General features: G+C 42.6%; 1 protein-coding gene across 3 annotated transcripts; it reads right to left on the bottom strand.

Moving 5' to 3' along the window:
• Window positions 1-1,038: 1,038 nt before the first annotated feature.
• LOC110980825 (uncharacterized) lies at window positions 1,039-17,217 on the bottom strand. Of its 3 annotated transcripts, none has more exons than XM_087145978.1 (3): window positions 16,949-17,217; window positions 6,003-6,345; window positions 1,039-4,762 (listed from the first exon to the last, which is right to left on the bottom strand). In XM_087145978.1, exons 2-3 carry the CDS (start codon window positions 6,342-6,344, stop codon window positions 4,475-4,477), a joined length of 630 nt encoding a protein of 209 aa, XP_087002104.1. In that variant the 5' UTR covers window position 6,345; window positions 16,949-17,217; the 3' UTR covers window positions 1,039-4,474. The 3 variants fall into 3 exon arrangements, with proteins under 3 accessions (XP_087002104.1, XP_022093521.1, XP_087002105.1); XM_022237829.2 differs by lacking the exon at window positions 16,949-17,217 and adding an exon at window positions 12,907-13,138; XM_087145979.1 differs by lacking the exon at window positions 16,949-17,217 and adding an exon at window positions 12,621-12,858.
• Between the last annotated feature and the right edge of the window lie 1,137 nt (window positions 17,218-18,354).

Raw genomic sequence — 18,354 nt, 5'->3', positions numbered from 1 at the left:
TTTCGGCCCGATTACTCATTGCACTCTACATGTACCTGGTTTTACTGTACGCTTTCCGTACATTTTTTTTCTCTAAAGTATATTTGGTAGACTTCTAAAAGAACCCAACTGCAGTTGCCAATAGTTGCAACAGTGCCCTTTTTTGGAGAAAGAGCAGGGGCGAAACCAGGATTTTTTTCGGGGGGGTCAGGCCTGAAGTTTTTTAAGTCTCATTTTTGTGGACAAGATGAAACAATGTTGAAAGGTTACGCGAGATACATTGTTTATAATGTTATTGGTCCATTTACTTACTGATTTTTATTATTTTCCCCAATTTTTTAACCTTTTTTTTGGGGGGGGGGCTCAGCGCAGGGAGGGAGTTCGACTCCCCGTCCCCATATCCGCCGCTGAAAGGAAAAATGGAGGTCAAAAATCAACAGTTGGTGTTGCCAGAGCGCCAGCCAACCAAGCCAAGCCGACCCAGCCAGACACCGTCGACTCAGGTAATTTGCACTTGCACAGTACCAGCAGAAAGTTGAACGAACGGGTTCTTGCGACTGTCTTTGGTGACTCGCGCGTTGCAAGGCCTCAGTCAACTACCAGCATAGGCCTATCTACCTAATTGTATTTCTGCTGCCTCGATAAATCATTTCGTCCCGTTGCAATGCTTTTAAAAGCTTAACCTTTATCATGTCTCGCTGGCAAATGTTCACTGATTAAAAACAAATATGTCAGATTCATGCCCGAGGTTTGAATACATCGCTGTCTTTCACAAATTTACAAAATGTCAAAACCTGTTGGAAAAACAAGAAAAACTGAAAAGATGCGAGTAATATACTGTGCTATACTCTACTGTCGTAGCTTCATTTGATTCAGGCAAAAGAAAGTGCCTTTAATACAGACGATATTTTATGCAGTTGAATGGAAATATTGGTGTGTTTTTTTGTTTTTGTTTGTGTGTGTGTGTGTTTTGTTTTTGCAAACAATGTCAAACATGCAATGGGTTTCATTTCTTGCTCAAGTGAAGGAAAATGACCAACGCTCTTGAGTAGGAAGACGTACAGTTTAGAATAAAAACTGGTTTAATTCCGGCGTAGCATCTCTTACGGTTTTATTCTGACAATTTATAAGAAACTTTTACAGTTATTTTTCTAAATAGATGATAATTTGATCCCTTTTCAAAGTCAAACCAGCTGATTTAAATTTAACACAGTGATATTTCAAAATCGTGATATGATATTTACATTGTGTCAAACTATGATCAAAAGGGTCGTGTTGACAAGAAGCCTTTGCTTCCTCGATCTTTTGTGGTTATATCGCTTGCTGATGATCCAGATAATGTGTCACTACCTTTGACAACTAGTTCCACTGCTTATCATGTACCAGGAGAACCATCGGCTCCGCAGAGGTCATCTTGAAGAGCAGATTGCTAGGCGCCTTGTGCATTACTACTGGTACAATTCACGCTCGATGCATATACATCTACAAGTATATTAAATTGCAAGAGCGCTACTACTGCCAACGCGGAGAGGTCAGTGCTCTTATAAGTTGATATAACTCTATGGGTGCACCCCTGCAAAAAGGCCCAAGATATGTCCGCCAAGCTCATTAATAAAAGTTATACACTCAACATATTCTATATTAGAGAGTCCTGAGAGCCATGAGATTGAGGAATTGGAGCAATATGACACTGAACCTCTGGCCCGGACTTTGGGCTTCCAATTCTGAGCAATTTGGGTGCAGTCGGGTCCGAAAGTGGCACTATTTGGCCGTTTTGCAGAGGGATGCTTTTCGAAATGGCTACTTTTCTGGGCAGGAACATTTTCTTCACTTTAGGGTTGGTCTACTTTTGGTTAAAATTTCTCAAAAATTCATTGGTCAACCCCCCCCCCGAAAATTGAAAGGAAAATGAAAGGGGGACATGTCGATCATCGTATTTCGGTGCAGCCTGGACACCTGTGAGAGTTGTATTTCTAAAATAATTGTGAAGTGAGGGGATTTATCATTGTTGTCTATGGGAATCTATTTGAAGTGGTGCACCCCTGGAATTTTAATTGACCCATCGCAGCGGAATTGCGTTAACTCAGCTTTACGTGTACATGATGTACATACTGGGTTTGGGAGGCGCATAATCTCAAGCAAAACTCAACGCACAAATTTCCATAGGGTTGTGTAAGGGGCGTGCATGGCCAACTCGCAAACGACGACAGGTCAATCATACAGTTCAAATGAGTGGTTCATTATTTACGGAATATAATATGTCGGTTGATACTCTTCTTCCAATAATAATAAACAAAGCTAATAATAAAGGTAACAAAGAAATAATAAACAAAGCTAATACGGTGTCACTTATTGTGAGTGGCACAAGCACGAACAGATGCAGTATTTTGATATGACTTTATCAAGATTGCAAGCCTTTTAATTTTGACGATAATTTGATTTACCAAGTTCGATCTTGGTTTGCTTTTTAAAAGGCGCAGTACTGTCTGCTTTGCGGTCGTTTTTTTGGACAGTTGCCTGACCTATACACAATTATCCTATTGGCTGGCTGATTTAATTGCTCGGTCCGCGGTCATAAAATCGCCGATCCATTCTTTTCTGAAGGTTTTCAGCCTTCATTTCACTCTGTGTACACAGACGCAAGGACAAACTGAAGATCGAAATTGTGCAGGTTTCTGGGCTTGTAGTTGTGGGCCTATGCGCACAACACTGAGTTTTCGTTATTCCTGATTCGTTGACAATATGAGTGAAATGTACAATAAAGGCAACGAACCATATGGTGCATTGCACACCATAACTGGGGATTTAATATTCTGAAAGGTCAGGAAGGTTTTACTGTGTGAATTTCCAATTACTGACACACCTGTTGGACGATGCGAAGTGCACACTACTAAGGAAATAATCGCCCCCCGTTAGATATGTTAATTTTCGCCTTTGATGTAGCCTCAGCGTTGCTGTTTCATAACAGGTCCACCATTGTACTGACATGTCCAATTGCGACAAAATGGCTTGCTTGGTAACACATACCCTATACGTGCACAATACATCATAGAGTCATTGACACCAATAATGCCCAACTGTGAGTTACAGTCGGCCCTATGGAAACCAACCTGCACCATCACGATTACATGGACAATGTGATTAATTTGTTTTTCCCCATCGACTAAACAATAAACTTACGTCCCAACTTCCGGTAACTTGTGGGAAAAACCTCACAACCCGGCATGCGATCCAAATTCACGCCCTTTGTACAATCTACAAACGGCCACGTGCATACGACCAAGAGACTTCAGCTGCAGGGTCAGACTACCGGCTCAGTTTCGACGTAATATCGTATACGGTATCGTGCCTGAAGTGCCTTTGACGACGTAGTCAGTGCCCTACATCTCTCAAAATACCCTTTAAGATTGGTTAGCGCTACACTGCAGTGTCTGGCGACAACATGATATGATATACATGTGCGCGTAACAAGGAAGGTGGTAGCCTTGAACCGTAACTACGAAACAGTCCTGACAAGCCATAACTGTAGACGTCCAACTAATCAAAAGGGGGACCGAATAACAAGAGACTAATGGCATGAACACATTTGGAAAAATAGTGGTTCCTGTTTGTTTCAAGCACACGAGTAGTTTTTACGACAGTTGGCGAGAATTTTATGTTATTTTTATTACTGATGTAAAAGAAATTTCCGTATTAAGTTTGTCAGTTTAAGAGACACTTTTCTTATTAATTTAGATTTTATATCAAACTGCAAAAGACACATGTGATTCCATAGTATTCTATTTATCAGGTCACGTTCTTATGTAGTTATCGCCCCCTGTAAAAATATAAAACGGTAGTTGAAAACATTTATCATTACGCACATGAAAGGAAAAGATTTTTAAAATACTTATCAAATATGATTTTCTAGAAAGTTTGCTAAACAATTTTTCATTTGCTGGTGTGGTGGGTATTTGTCGAAATCTGAAACGATTTCCTCGTTAATGCTACGAAAATGGTCGACGCTGATGGATCGACACACCTGAAATACTTTTTTTGCTATTGCACAAGCCGTACCGTAATTTCCCGCAAGTAAAGCGTGCTGCAAATCCACCACTTCGATGCGGTAGATTAAAGCCCCGTTTACCCATGCGCGCTGTGACGGAAAGCGGTAATGTCGAGCGATATTTTACGTTTACACATGGGGGCGGAAACCCCGATGGGTATTTATGTTAATGATATTCCACAAACGACATCTTAGAACTAGCAGCCAGCCTGTGACGTCGTACCCATCGAGAGCGCTGATTGGCCAGAACAGACAGTCTAAGCGCGGTGTCTTTGGAAAAAAATCGCTCAGGTTTCTAACCACAGCAGTTTATCGAGCGACCGCGCGATTTGTCAGCTCTGAATGTAAAACACCTAACAGAACATCGTTTATTCTATATATAAATTTCGACAGCAAGAAATTCTGTTACCACGCACGTGTGTAAACGGGCCATATTAGGGTTTTTTTTTCTCAAGACGACTTCTCGTGCAGCTGTTCGTAGTCCAGCGGGTACCGCTCCGGTAAGCTGGCCCGTATCGACTGGACAGCGTGCCAGTCCACACGGAGCGCGTCTACGGTATCCGCAAGCTTGTTGTTCAATCGACCAGGACTCTCGTACTGGGCCTCTCGCACCGTCTGAAGGGCTTCTGTGATCCTCACCACCGACTCCCTGAGGAGGTTCAGATTGGCTTCCATGGCGTATCGATCCTCCTTCTCCACGGAAAAATCACTGGAGATTTTCAGGATCGTCCTGGATTCCTGAAGATGTGAAGGAAATTGTCGTGAATGAGTAGATGAAAGACAAAACGAGCTTGGTGTGGCCCGTGCATGTACTACTTTATTTGGCTACGACTTACGAGCGTAGTTTGACCGAATGATCCGTGGTTTGACTTGGCACAGTGAACCACGCACGTCTTCACACTAGTTCCATTTTGTTGCCAATAGCACACCACAGTAAACAGAAGTACATGTATCTAGCCGCAGACAACACAGATTAATGGTAGTTTTATACAAGGCCTTGCAATAAAGAATAGCACACCACGGTGTACAGAATATAGCCGTAGATAAAAGAGGTCAATAGTCGTTTCACAGAATATAGCCGTAGACAAAAGAGGTCAATAGTCGTTTCACAGAATAGCCGTAGACAAAAGAGGTCAATAGTCGTTTCACAGAATAGCCGTAGACAAAAGAGGTCAATAGTCGTTTCACAGAATATAGCCGTAGACAAAAGAGGTCAATAGTCGTTTCACAGAATAGCCGTAGACAAAAGAGGTCAATAGTCGTTTTACAAGGCCTTACGATAAAGATTATGGATAGAAAAAAATCACAGGAAGTGAACGACGTCAATAGAGACGTTCTGTGCGCACTGTGCGGAATTTTTGTGTAAGTTTTACTCTCAAATAGCAGTCACGTGCCTGAAATTGGGGTTAATGAAATCAAATTGCTTGTACTTAATTAAAGTAGAACTGGAATAGGAATAACCATAAGGATATGATATCCCAGACTGGCGAACATCGAGTGTGCGAGTTTGAACGTCGTGTTTGTGAGTTCGAACGTCGTGTTTTTAAGTTCCAACGTCGTGTGCGTGTTTGAGCGAGGGTGAGTTTGAACGGCGTGCTTGTGAGTGGTCAGGGCCAATTTCATGAAGCTGCTAAGCACAAAAATTTGCTTAGTACGGTATCGTCTTGTTCAGGAAAAACAGGTTACCAGCCAAAAATCCATGTCATTTTTATGATAAGCGAACATCAGCTGAGCACCTGTCACAAGTAATATACAACACATGAACGTTTTGGTTGGTAATCCTGTTCTTATCAAGAGAGAAAAATCATGCTAATGATCCATGAAATTGGCCCTGGCCACTCACAAACACGACGTTCAAACTCACAACCACGACGTTCAAACACACACACACGACGTTTGCCTGTCCGCATCAGAACACCATACAACCCGACTGCGACAAAAGGTTAGGCTAAATCGACACATGAGGATGTAAACGTACAATATCCATAACCTGGAACAGCTCAGGGAAGGTCTTCCTGGCTGCGGCGTTTACGTCTGGTCTCTCCTCCAGCCGCCGGTAAAGCCGTTCCTGAACGACAATGAGAGGGGCCAAGGACCTGAGCAGTTGCCCGAGTTTGTAGTGCCGTGCCATGGCGGCCAGGGTCGGCTTCTCGGTGGGCTCTGAGGCGCTCCCGCTGCTGACGCCATCGTGGTCGGTCTTGGTGCCGGGACCTTTTGCCTCCTCGTGATTCTTCAGACAGGAGGCCAGGCAAACTGACGATTCGTACAGACGCTTCGGGGTGGGTCTCAGGGACTGGAGAATCGAGTCCTTCAGCGACATTCTTAAAGCAAAGAGAGAGACCATCAGAACATATGGCAACGTTTTACTCAGTAATCCCGATCTACACAGATACATTCTACATACTGTTTGCTTTGATCGCCTATAATGGAGAAGATATAAAAAAGGAAAATTAGCGTAGGCCCTATTTATTTTTTATAACATGATTTTTTTTATTTTCATCATTTCAAAACTTCGTCTTGGCGTTATATACTACTTTTCGCAAGGCATGATACAAAAAAAGGATGAACGATTTCAGGAGGAGAAACTTCCACTCGACACCAGGTACATTCACAAAAAGAAATACCTCACACTCCTGCCATTTACTATGCCAGCTGGTGTCAAAATCGGACATTTTCTGCCCATATCTAGCTTCGATTTTTGCCACTGATGCGAGATGGTGCAACAGCTGTTGCCGTAGACACCAATACCTCCTGTTTCACTCCGTCACGGCACCAAACACACAACGCCAACACACGTGCCTCCATTCAAAGTAACTTCCCTGAACCTCTCGCAAATGGCAGTCAAAAGCTCGCACCTGGACTTCCGAATACATTTAACTAAAAATTTTCAAAATCCAACAAACGTATTAATTTTTCCAAAACCTTTGCACACATCCCCATTTCGACCTCTGCCCATTCCTTCTCATTTTGCTTGAACGAGCTCAGTGTCAATAAGGTTCTGACTTCGTGATCAGCTGTAGAAACAGACTGGTAACCAGACATAAGCGCACTGTGATCGAATTCAGTGGTTTAGACCACAACTGCACAGAGTTACTTAAGCTCACTTAAAACAGTGTTCACCCATAGCTGAGCTTTCGGTATAGTATGTGCCTTATAGCTTAATTAAGACAATTATTTTTGCTGGTGGAACCATCGGTGAATCCAACGTCCACCCTGGTAGCGTGGAGAGCATGCATGAAGCCCAGTGTGCGCATCCGGAGATGCCCTTGGTAGCCACGCAGGCGCTCATCGCTCATGTCCTTGGGGGTGTGCGGAAGTCTGCGCGGTTACCATGGCAATATCGGACAGTGCAGTGGAAAAGTGGCGTGTGATGTTCCAACTGGAGCCAATCACACCGAGCCACACATTTACCCCTAGTGTAAGGAACTTCCACCGCAAACCGTGTCACTACTACCGCGTGACACCGTTACACATTAGTTTCTGAATTCTAGGCTTGCCAGCGCGACACACATCCGCGTATTTCCTGTGTGAGATCAGCCTAATTACCAGAAACATACAAGCGTAAACACTGTTTTCAAAGAGTAAATATTTCAATCGAAGTCCACTTGTTTCAATAAACTACACACCTGGGGCCTATTATAAAATAGTTTGTACTGCGTTCGCTCTCTCTCTCTCTCTCTCTCTCTCTCTCTCTCTCTCTCTCTCTCTCTCTCTCTCTCTCTCTCTCTCTCTCTCTCTCTCTCTCTCTCTCTCCTCTCCTTCTCTCCTCATCTCCTCTCTCTCTCTCTCCTCACTCTCTCTCTCCCTCTCTCTCTCTCTCTCTCTCTCTCTCTCTCTCTCTCTCTCTCTCTCTCTCTCTCTCTCTCTCTCTCTCTCGTCTTAGTAGCGTATCCTCTATTTAGGCCAGTAGCTGGACTTGTGCAAAATAGTAACCCGCTATACTTTCTTTCCTTACACGGACAAGTAAACCAGGTTCAACTTAGTATTCAAGAGTCGCACTGAGCCACATAGAATTAAGAGCGATTCGAGTTGATCCAAAAAGATTTCTGTTTTAGACAGGTGTAATGAATTCAAGCCGTGAGCAGCGTTGGAGATAAAGTATATGCTCGATAGTTGGCTTTTCCAAACATCCGAATTCACAGTGGTGTTCGTAGGTCAGTAAGTAAAGCCAAGGCCATATTGATGAAAAAACACATGCATTTATGGATGAATCTATGGTCATTTAATAACTTACAAATCAGCGAGTAAAACCAAGGCCAGATTCGTGAAACAGTACTGTATACGTAAAATGGATGGATTTTTGAAAATATTATGGACATGGAACTTGAAGCAGGCGAGCAAAGCCAAAGCAGTGTTGGTTAAACAGCTCGTGCGTAGTACATATAATTGATAAAAAGAATATGGAGATGGCCATTATGTAAGGTAGTTGTGCCTTGACCTAATAGAAGTGCTCCAGAGTCATTCCTAGCTAGTGCTCCAGTCTATCTTTCGGCGCCTGCGCGGTTAGTCGTTCCATAATCGTCCGTCAAACGTTTCGTGTGCCCGAACTGATTTAAATCTCGGGAATAATTTCGTTGGGGGAAACTCTGGTCGACCATTGAGTCTGACCTGCGATGCAACGTTGCACGTAAGTGTGTATAGACACAATACACAGTCATAGGATGACTCCACTCAAAGCAAACAAAGAAAATCATTTGTATGCAAATGGCGGTGCCAGCAACAATTAACGCAGGGCTTGGAAAAATGGTTGCCGATTTAATTTGCTCGTTAAATTGTAGTGGCAATGAATTTTTCGTAGACCCGATTTTTGTGCAACTTCATACTCCTTATCAATGTATGAAAATAACTCGACATCCCTCTTCGGTGAAAGGCTTTGAAAAGTGCCATTCTTAAAACGTCAAAAATTGCCCATACTTTTCTGGACAACAGCGGGCGCTGCTGCTGTGATGTCATCCACGGCAGACTTGTTTTAGTGTATAGGTTTTTCATTTCAAATTGTGAACCCAAAATTAACTCAGAGAAAACATTTCTGAGAAAGGGTTGCATGTTTGCTTACTGCTATTTACTTCCACAACAACGCATCACCGAAGACAACAACACTGAGGCCAGCAAAATCCTCAAAATTTCAGAACTTTTTGTGCATAAACCCAGATTCTCTTCCTCTGACATCACAGCTTTGCTCATGAATATGGAAATGCTCATTAACATTCATAAGTGCTGGTTCATATGCATGAACGCCGCATTTGACGTTCATACTTTCATGTTTTCTCAAGACGTGTGCGTATCCCACAAAAGTTTAAAAATTTCAAATTGTCGGAGTACGCATACATTTGGTGCGTACGCACTATCCATTATTTTCACATGCTGCGTGCAAGGGCGCGCATTTTCATTACGCACTGTGCTTTTGTTCACGCACTGCACGCAGACACCTCAAAATAGATCCTCAGTACTCAGTGAATACGCGGCGAGTATGAACTGGCCTTAAGGATGCAGCTAAACACCCTTTAAAACAGTTTTTTTTAAATGAAAATGGGGTTAACTAGATTAAAGGTGCATTTCGGAGGTTTTAATTCTTTACAATGGCACTGTAGCTACCCTTTAAGCCGCTACAATTTGTTTTTGTTGATTTAGATTACCGAAGGCGTTATTTTCGGGGATATTATATTACACTTTATACCTTTGGAAATCCTGAGAATAAACACACAAGTTGAATATTTTCAAACCTTTGGGACCACTTTTTTCCCTCTCCTTGGATGTCCACAATCCAGTTCCAGAGAAACCATACTATCTTTCTAATTTGCAGCAATGCAAGGTGGATTCAGGCATATCAGCAAAGGGTAATGACTGGCGATGCGTTGTCATTTCCAACGACACTTGAATGGTTCAGGTACAACGTAATCGATAATGTATTCGTTGTGCCGATTTGTCCTTTTTCGTCTTGTTGTTTTCAAATCAGAGATGGGCCTCCTCTCGTCGGAAGGACACGTTACAATTTTACGTGTCTTACTTTGGATGTCCGTCATTTCCAGCCCAAATTAAACTGGTCATTCCGACGGTAACCTTCAGTCATGGGTTTAGTAAGGATGGAAACATTTGCGTGCCACATCACATGAGACACAAGGAGATAATGAATTCAGGCATTGAAAGATTTATATAGCAGCAGTTTATAACCGAAATCATAATTGGTGATGGTGAAAATCCAAAGGAAAGGCTTTCGAAGGAATAAGCAGGTAAATTTCGAAGTTATTTTGTTCAATTTATGTATGTAATGAAAACAGACATTCCCTTCAGTCAGTTGCAAGTCACAGTAAGTGGACGATATTGTTTTTACAACTGACGACCCATTCATCCAACCCTTTGTAAAGGGGTCGTTAAATTTAATGGTGCAAAAACGTTCAAACAATTACTTGTCGACGAAACCTTAAGATTTGAGTCAACACACAGCAATCTGGTCGAGCACACAGGCAAACGTGTCTAGAATAATCAACTGGTGTCCTTTTTCAAAGCAGGTATTTTGGTGTCTGTCGTGTGGGGAAAGAACACAGAACGTTTCGTTGCTATGTTTCTTCCTTGCTGGTAGCGTGCTACTGCCTTTCTTGTTGGGTTTACAAGGGTTTACAACTCCCATCCCACAGAAAAAAGTCAGAAATTTTATTATAATGAGGGATGAACATGAATTGGAACCTGAGAGCGTTACTGTCCAAACATTTGGCATGAGAACTAAGAAAAATTCCACAACAGAGGTGGAAGAGCTCAATTGAAGCATCGACACAAAAATCGCGTAAATTTCAGAACAGAAAAAGGTTTCTCTATCCACCCAACTAGTTCAACAGAGAACAACTTGCGCGTGACTTAATGAACATACCAGTGACGTAGAGCGATAAGCAGCATGAGACGCTTGGAGTGCATTAGGGGTAAAGATCACACATTCACGGTGCTCCATATTTTATTTAAGACACTGGTCTCTAAAGCGCGCCACTCTATGAGGTTACGTGTGCTAAAAGCAGTACGCACTTTGTTCCCGATAGAAGCGCAGCAATTGGCCTAATCGTGTAAACAACACAAAAACTAACATGATCGTCGACATCTGTCTAAGGGTCCTCAAGGTCAAATATTATCTTCCTGAGGGAAGAACAGAAACCAACTCTGTTCAGGACTTTGAACATTCAGGGGCTTTGTCTTGAACAAATAAATCTATTAATTTAAAACCTACATAAATCTAAAGCCCATCAAGCAGATGTGACTAGCTATAATTGATTTTGGGTCACAAGTAAAACGAGTGCAAAAACAAGCAAAACTTTAATTGTTTTTCACTTTACATTTTCACATGAATCGACAGGCAAACTCACGGCTTGACATAACCTAACAAAATCAATGAAACACAGCAGTGCGTCGTGATAAAAACCACCTGCTGCATGACACTTTTCATACAACTGCCAGTTACAACGTAACTGTCGCGACTGCATTTCTCACTCCGATGAGCTTAATTAACGGTAAGGTCAAAATGCTATCACATAATGTTTGAGGCCAGATGGCTGATGAGGGAGCACACTTAGGTCGGTGGGAGATCGTTAATAAATGCCAATAACTTCTACTCTTTAGGGCGAAAAAGGTTTCCTCTATTTTTTGGCTGATTTAGACCGTTTTACTTTAACTTCTGTCCACTTACAATTCCCTATTTCTTAAAATGAACTGGTCTCTCCAAAAATTGGCAATATGATAATGAGCAAGAAGTGTTCCTCTGAATGTCTACCCCAGCAGCAAAATTCGTACACCAATTGTGTGACTGTGTGTATCAAAAATATTGATTTCACCGACCCTGAATAAAATACTCGATATTCATTTATTAGGCCTGTATGAAAGGATTAAGGATGTTTCAGAAATGTCTTATTTGAATGGGTCTTTAATTTACAGACAGCTGTGCACGCGCCGACGGCAGGGCAGGAGGAGAACACATTATGCCAAATATTGCTTGCTAGACCTTTCTCTTGGTTCTGTGGGTCTTGTAATTAAAAGATGGACTTTGGCACATGGAAACGCCCGCTGGCTATCAGTTCAAATGCATTCTGTTTACAGTTTCACTAATTTAATCAATGTTCTTCCTTGACTGCAAAAATAAATCTAACCTTATCTAACAATATCTAAAATTAAATGTATAACTGATTTTACAAAACCACATGTATGCCTGACGTACAAGTTATCCCATTTGGAATTGAAATTGGGAGAAATTTCAGGTTGTCAGTTTAGGGGGTAGGACTTTCTTTAGAAGTGTAAACGATCACACAGAATAGTTTGGTCCAAACCAACAGAAAAAGAGATGTCGGTCGTCGAATTTGCCGAAGTCGCTGCACAGGAGGTAACGATAAGTGTGGGTCTTTGTTCATTTTTATTTTAAATTAGATATCTTAGCGTAGTGAACACGAGATACTGACGAGCTATATCACTGAATATAGAGATATATGTAAAATATATAAGATATAATATAACCCTCCAAAAATCTTCCTAGGCGTACACATTTCCTGGTTTGCTTTCGTCAGACACCGCAGTTTAGTGAAATTAGTGAAATCGCTGTCAAAAATGAAATGAAACCACATACCCTGCTTGCAAACCAGTTCTTGCGAACCGATCCACACAAAATTACATATGCAACGTGCGCCGTCCCAGGAATCTCAGGTGGTATTGCATTACCGCAACATCACATAAAACACGGAAGAGAGGCAGTTGCGGCCTGTTCTGCGCATAACAACGGTCCGATGGCAGAGGATGCCATCTGAAGACATCTTGAATCAAGAGGATTAATGCATCCACAAACTGGAAATGTTTGGAAACTGTGAGAGTAGTTCAGTCTGGATGGATACACGATCGTGAAATCTACAGCTTACCTTTTTTCCACGGAGCAATGCACAGTCTGCGCAAAAATAGCGAACAAGGAGACACTTCGCACGTAACACGGCGGGCGGTACTAATTATATGAATGGGTGAATCTAGCCAGTGTCTCTGCGCTGTGACAGAGACGGGTGTGCGCGCATCGACTGACGGAGGTTGATATTATAATCATGACTCCCGCACGAGGTGTTAGTAATATTCTGATGACCACTATGTGAACACTGATTGTTCCGTTGTGCATAGACTTGACGGCAAGTCGTTAGATAGTTGTGTTTCGTCTGAATTAAGGTCAAAATCCATGGTGCAGCTCTTGGTTAAGATTGATAAAATTTATTGGCCAAGTTCCAACTTATCTCATTAGAAATTCGAAATAACGAATTAGTAATTCGTAATAACAAATTTATTTCCCACTGAAATGTTTTTTTCACTAGCAATAAATGATCTTTCGTACTTTTGTGATTTTAGTTTTTTTTGGGGGGTGGGAGAGATAGCGAAGAGCTTACGAGTATTTAAAAGCATATGCGTTGTAAGCTCTACACGTAAACAATGGACGACAGATAATCCGCCTGCAGCAGAAGCACCCCCTCATCCGTACTGGTCGGGGATGTGTCTTTTGTTGGTAGCGACGCGCACGCAACACATGCATCTCATGGTCTCTCGTAATCCAGTGAAGTGAAGTTCCTGCCAAAGGAGCCACTGTTGCTAAGAAAATCGCGCCCCCTCTTGGTCCAGCTAACTCCGAATGAATCCATTGTTTTAAAAGACCTGCATAATTCTTGTTGCAAGGTCTCTTCCCTGAATTGTCAGACAACTTGTCTGGGGCAACGATCACAGCTGCGTGATACACACTGCGTTTTGTCTGAAAGTGTAGCTGCAATGAATTTTTATTTTGCACCATTTTTCTGCATCCTTGTACTTTGCAAGTGAGGGCGCTGTTGCTGTGAAATCATCGAGGGAAGACATGGTTCAGTGCATAGGTGTTTCAAATTGTGAACGCAGAATTCACCGACTGGAAACATTTCTGAGAAAAGGATTGATGTTTTCTTATTGCTATGCACATAAACAACAATGGATCAGCAAAGAAGAGAAAACTGAGTCCGGGAAAATTTACAAAACTGCAGGACTGTTTGCGTACAAACCAATGTAACATTGAGGCTTCTTCCTGAGATGACATCACAGTTTGACTCATGAATATGGAAATCTTATTAGCATAAAAACCAAACAGGTGTTAAAATACCCTTTGAAATAATGAAACAGAAGTTGAAAATAGGGTTGACTGAGGCAGAAAGGTGCACTTTAGAGGTTTGTAAACCCAAAACTCTATTGCAGCCACCATTTAAAGAAATATTGCCCGTGCGCCTTCATGTGTCAGTACAGAAGCTGTGTCGCATGATGTGGGTACCAGGCTTTGAGCAGGCACCAGAGCTGTTTAAAGAGTTGCGACATGAATGTTTCACTTGTTAGAACTAAAGTGGTGGGCTATGCGTCGGTGCAAAAGGACAATCAGTACACAGGGCCTGTATGCTGCACTATACACATTATTAACAACCATTTTGGTTCCAATGTCGGAACCTTGGCGCTTCTGTCTCTGGACACAGCCCTGGCCGGCACCATTCCACAGCGCCCTCTGTCTGAAACCCTATTCATTGTTTTCAAGAACACGGGTTTGTTTGAATCCCCAACTCATCAACCCAACTCAGACGCACACACACACAAATCCACCTGGGGATGACATACGGTGTCCCTGATGACACTGTGCGCATATACCGCCAATTAGCGAGATTGAGCCGCGGATTGGGGTTTTCTTTTTTCACCCAATCAATCCGGGTTAATAAAATCAATGGCGTGAAATCCAATGCATTACTCATAGGAGTTAGTGAGAGGGTAATTGCACATCAGTGAAGGTTGACCTCTCAAACTCCAGATGAGGGGTGGATCTTCTTGAAAAGGGGGGTTATGTTCGAGGGCTATAAACGGTGCAGAGAACACGACACTCCAGGGATTCACGGACAAGTCTAGTTCGATATCTACGTTTTCTCCTGCATTGAGAGATGGTTTTAGGGAAAAAGTGGACCTTCAAAATGGACATTTTCAGTCTTTTACTATTTATCAGCACCAGTATGAATTGCAACCCCCCCCCCCTTCAACTCAGGTGCAGTTCTACTGTGGAGGGGGTAAGGTGGCTCTTAGACTAGCCCCTCACCCCCAAACTTTTGTTTAACCCCCCCCCCCAAAAAATGCAAAATAAAGAAAAACAAAGCATTAGCAAAAAGGTGACGTCACGTGCGAATCTTCTAACCCCCCCGCCCAAAAAAATGGCTCTAGGACCGCGCCTGCTTCAACTGTCGATTAACTGAATATTAAGGTATATGCGTTTGCTTAGTCTTTTAAAGGTTGGTCTACGGGAGTACTGAATATATATCATACTTTTGTTCATGAAGTAATTTGACCTTAAATACAGCAATTCCCTTTTGCGACATACATCACAGCCAAACTACATATTTTATACAGTCTGTAGAGCGACAAACGTCCATGTTCATGATACAGTATAATTCATCATGGAGGTTGAACATTTTTTGCTATTCCTAACTGAATCTTAAGTGAATTGTTCGAATAACGCAATATAAACGACTCAAAAGAAAAAGGACCACTTTTTTTACTTAACTTGTAATCTTTTTCCAAGCAATGAGGGGGTCTAGTTCTTTCATTTTTTGTTTGTCCAGATGGTGTTCTCATTGGAATCACAAGTTTAAAAAAGTTTCAAAACATCAAATGCACATTTTCAGCAGTCGTATAAAAAGTACACACAAAATAAAAAATGGTCCTTACTTTTTGGGGAGTAGTGTATAATAATAAGAAATTCTTTTTACATAATATTTCCTAAGCTGACAAAATATGTACTAGAGAGATTAATTCTTTTTACTGAAGCACTCACACGCACGCACTACAAAGTTTTTCTCGTTTTTTTAAACTTGAGGTTGTTTTTGATGAAACCCCCCCCCTGCGCACAGATTCACTGATGCACGTGACGAGCCTTCGCATTTTCCATATCACGAGCAGCAGCATCGCGTGGGAGCACTTGAAGAAGAATCCTCGTTCTGCCGATCTGACGATCCCCGCCCCCCCCCATCCCTTTTCGATTAAAATTTACTTCCATGGTGTTAGCCTCTGCCTGAGTGGGCCTCCCTCCACTCCAACTCTCCGTTATCGCTGCAACGCTGCACTTTCGCCTCAACGACAAATAAGCAGTGGAGTGAATGCCCGTGCAGTGCGTGTGGTTTCGCAGTTAACCGCCGAAACCCTTCTGTTTCTATGCCTTGCTCTCTCATAAAAGCCACCTAATGATTAAAATCGACAACTTTCAGGAAAAAAAGAGTGGGCTACCAACATTACATGGAAAAATGGTGACACCAGCAAGTCCATAATGAAATGAAGAAACCTCCCAGTTTTGCCTAAAGCAACATATATTCCAACAGAATATTTTCATTTGCAATAAGAGAGTACCGAAATAGGGGTTTCACATAATGGAATGGAATGGTATTCCTTTTCCCTCAAAACCAAAACATGTTTGGTTCTCAATCTACTCATCATGAAGGATCTGTTATGATGATTATGATCGGTGTAATCATTTTCTCTTCACACAAGCCTCAGCATTTGCACAGGTGGTCGTGTGTCAGTGGCACAAACAAACGCATAGACCACCAGGTCCTATTCAAAACTACAGGGGGTTTTCGTGATGTGCGTGGCGCCCGACTAAAATCAAAACTATGGGCAAATTCGCCCCTCGGTATAGGGAGTTAACGCATAGTTGAAGAGTTCCAGTCATAAATTTCTATGAAGCCATTTGTTCGATTAAAAAAAACATCACGGTTTTAAAAAAATCACGGTTTTACGCGCAAGATTGGCGGTCTATGTGTTTATATGTCTGTGGTCTGTGGTATCGAAGAAGTAAGTCTGCTGCCCTCATAAGGCTTAAGACCTTCAACTTGATTGAGAGTGGACATGAATCTGGCGAAATTATCACTCACAGTCGCTTACCTTGGTTCGCGCTTTAGCACACGTTTAGGAACGCGCAGCTTCTGTTGTCACCGAGCGTCAGTTGTTTCGATCTCTAACTGCTACGATTCTATCAGGAAATCTGTTAGATTTAGAAGTTTTTCAGAGCATGACCGCTTCACTTGAGGTGGATGTCTTTACTGCAAAGCGAATCCACACACTTACGATTGTTGCAAGCGTAGCCTACTTCGTTTGAGACTCGCACATTCGGCAAATTAGGCCTATCAAGAACCCTATACTGGTCGACAGTTTCTACCGTGCGCGTACATGACGTGCGTGCAGGCGTGTTATTGACGCACTAACGGCTTCTACAAGTAATACTACGGAAGCCGGATAGTGCCAGGGTGAATATTTTTTTTTTTTGCGTAGGGGGGTGTCATACTTTTTTTTACCAATTGGGCCGCCACATAATTTGTCAAAAATAGTATTACACCCCCCCACGCAAAAATGTTCACCCTGGCACTATCTGGCTTCCGTATAATACAATGTAGGTCTTCGGTTTAAGGCTATCCGCTCCGAGCGGTACAAAAGAGGACGTGCTTGTAAATGAATTTGACGGTCCTTTTGGTATCAAATCACCACATAGGTGCGCAGTATATCAACGAATTTATTCCGGTATGTATGGTCTTTGCGTACATGCTGCAACGCCTGCAAGTACCCGACTGTAACTATCTGTCTTTCTTTCGCCGATTGGGGATGCACTCAGATCAGGGCGGACAAATCCGATGAGACGCCATTCCGAGGGGCCATTTACACTCACGCAGCTGTTTCACCCTGAGCGCGCGCACTTCGGCACTAAACTACTGCCTATTGGTCAAGGAGGAAATTCACGCGCGCGCACCGGCTGCGTGCGAACATGATGGCCCCTTAGTAATGGCTTGTAATTTTGGTCGTCAGATTTGTCTATCCGGTTCGTAAGTATGACGTCACTTAGTTTAATCCACACACTACTTGTGTGTTTGACGTATTCACTTCGGTAAGACCGAGGGAACTACGTCACGTGCACAACTGTGTGTGTACAACAGAGGTAAAAGGCATTAGAGCGAGATTCCGCGCGTAAACCAACACTTGCGCGTACTCCATTCGTTTGCACTACACTTTCTGCGTCACAGTGACGTCATACTTTGGTATTCCATCCGCAAACCACTGGATCCAAGGTGAAATAAATCCGGTCTCTAAACCCTTAGATTTGAAAAAGTAAGGTCGGTTTTCTTGGTTACATTTTGGCCTCCAGAGCCTTCTTTTCAGTGAAGTTAGGAGGGTGGCGAGATTGGCTAGGAGAAGGGCAAGTCAACATGACTCCTGTTTATCCAGATGACACGGTCCGGTCCAGCAGCCTCGTATGAGTCCCATCGCCCCTCGGCTGTGTTGACACGCTCATCCGCGAT

The sequence above is a fragment of the Acanthaster planci genome, linkage group LG14, assembly GCF_054643075.1.
Source record: "Acanthaster planci isolate LZ-2023a linkage group LG14, COTS_SCS, whole genome shotgun sequence".
In the NCBI taxonomy this organism is placed as follows: Eukaryota; Metazoa; Echinodermata; class Asteroidea; order Valvatida; family Acanthasteridae; genus Acanthaster; species Acanthaster planci.
Note: the sequence above shows the minus strand (reverse complement) of the source record. Positions and strands in the feature narration are given on the sequence as shown.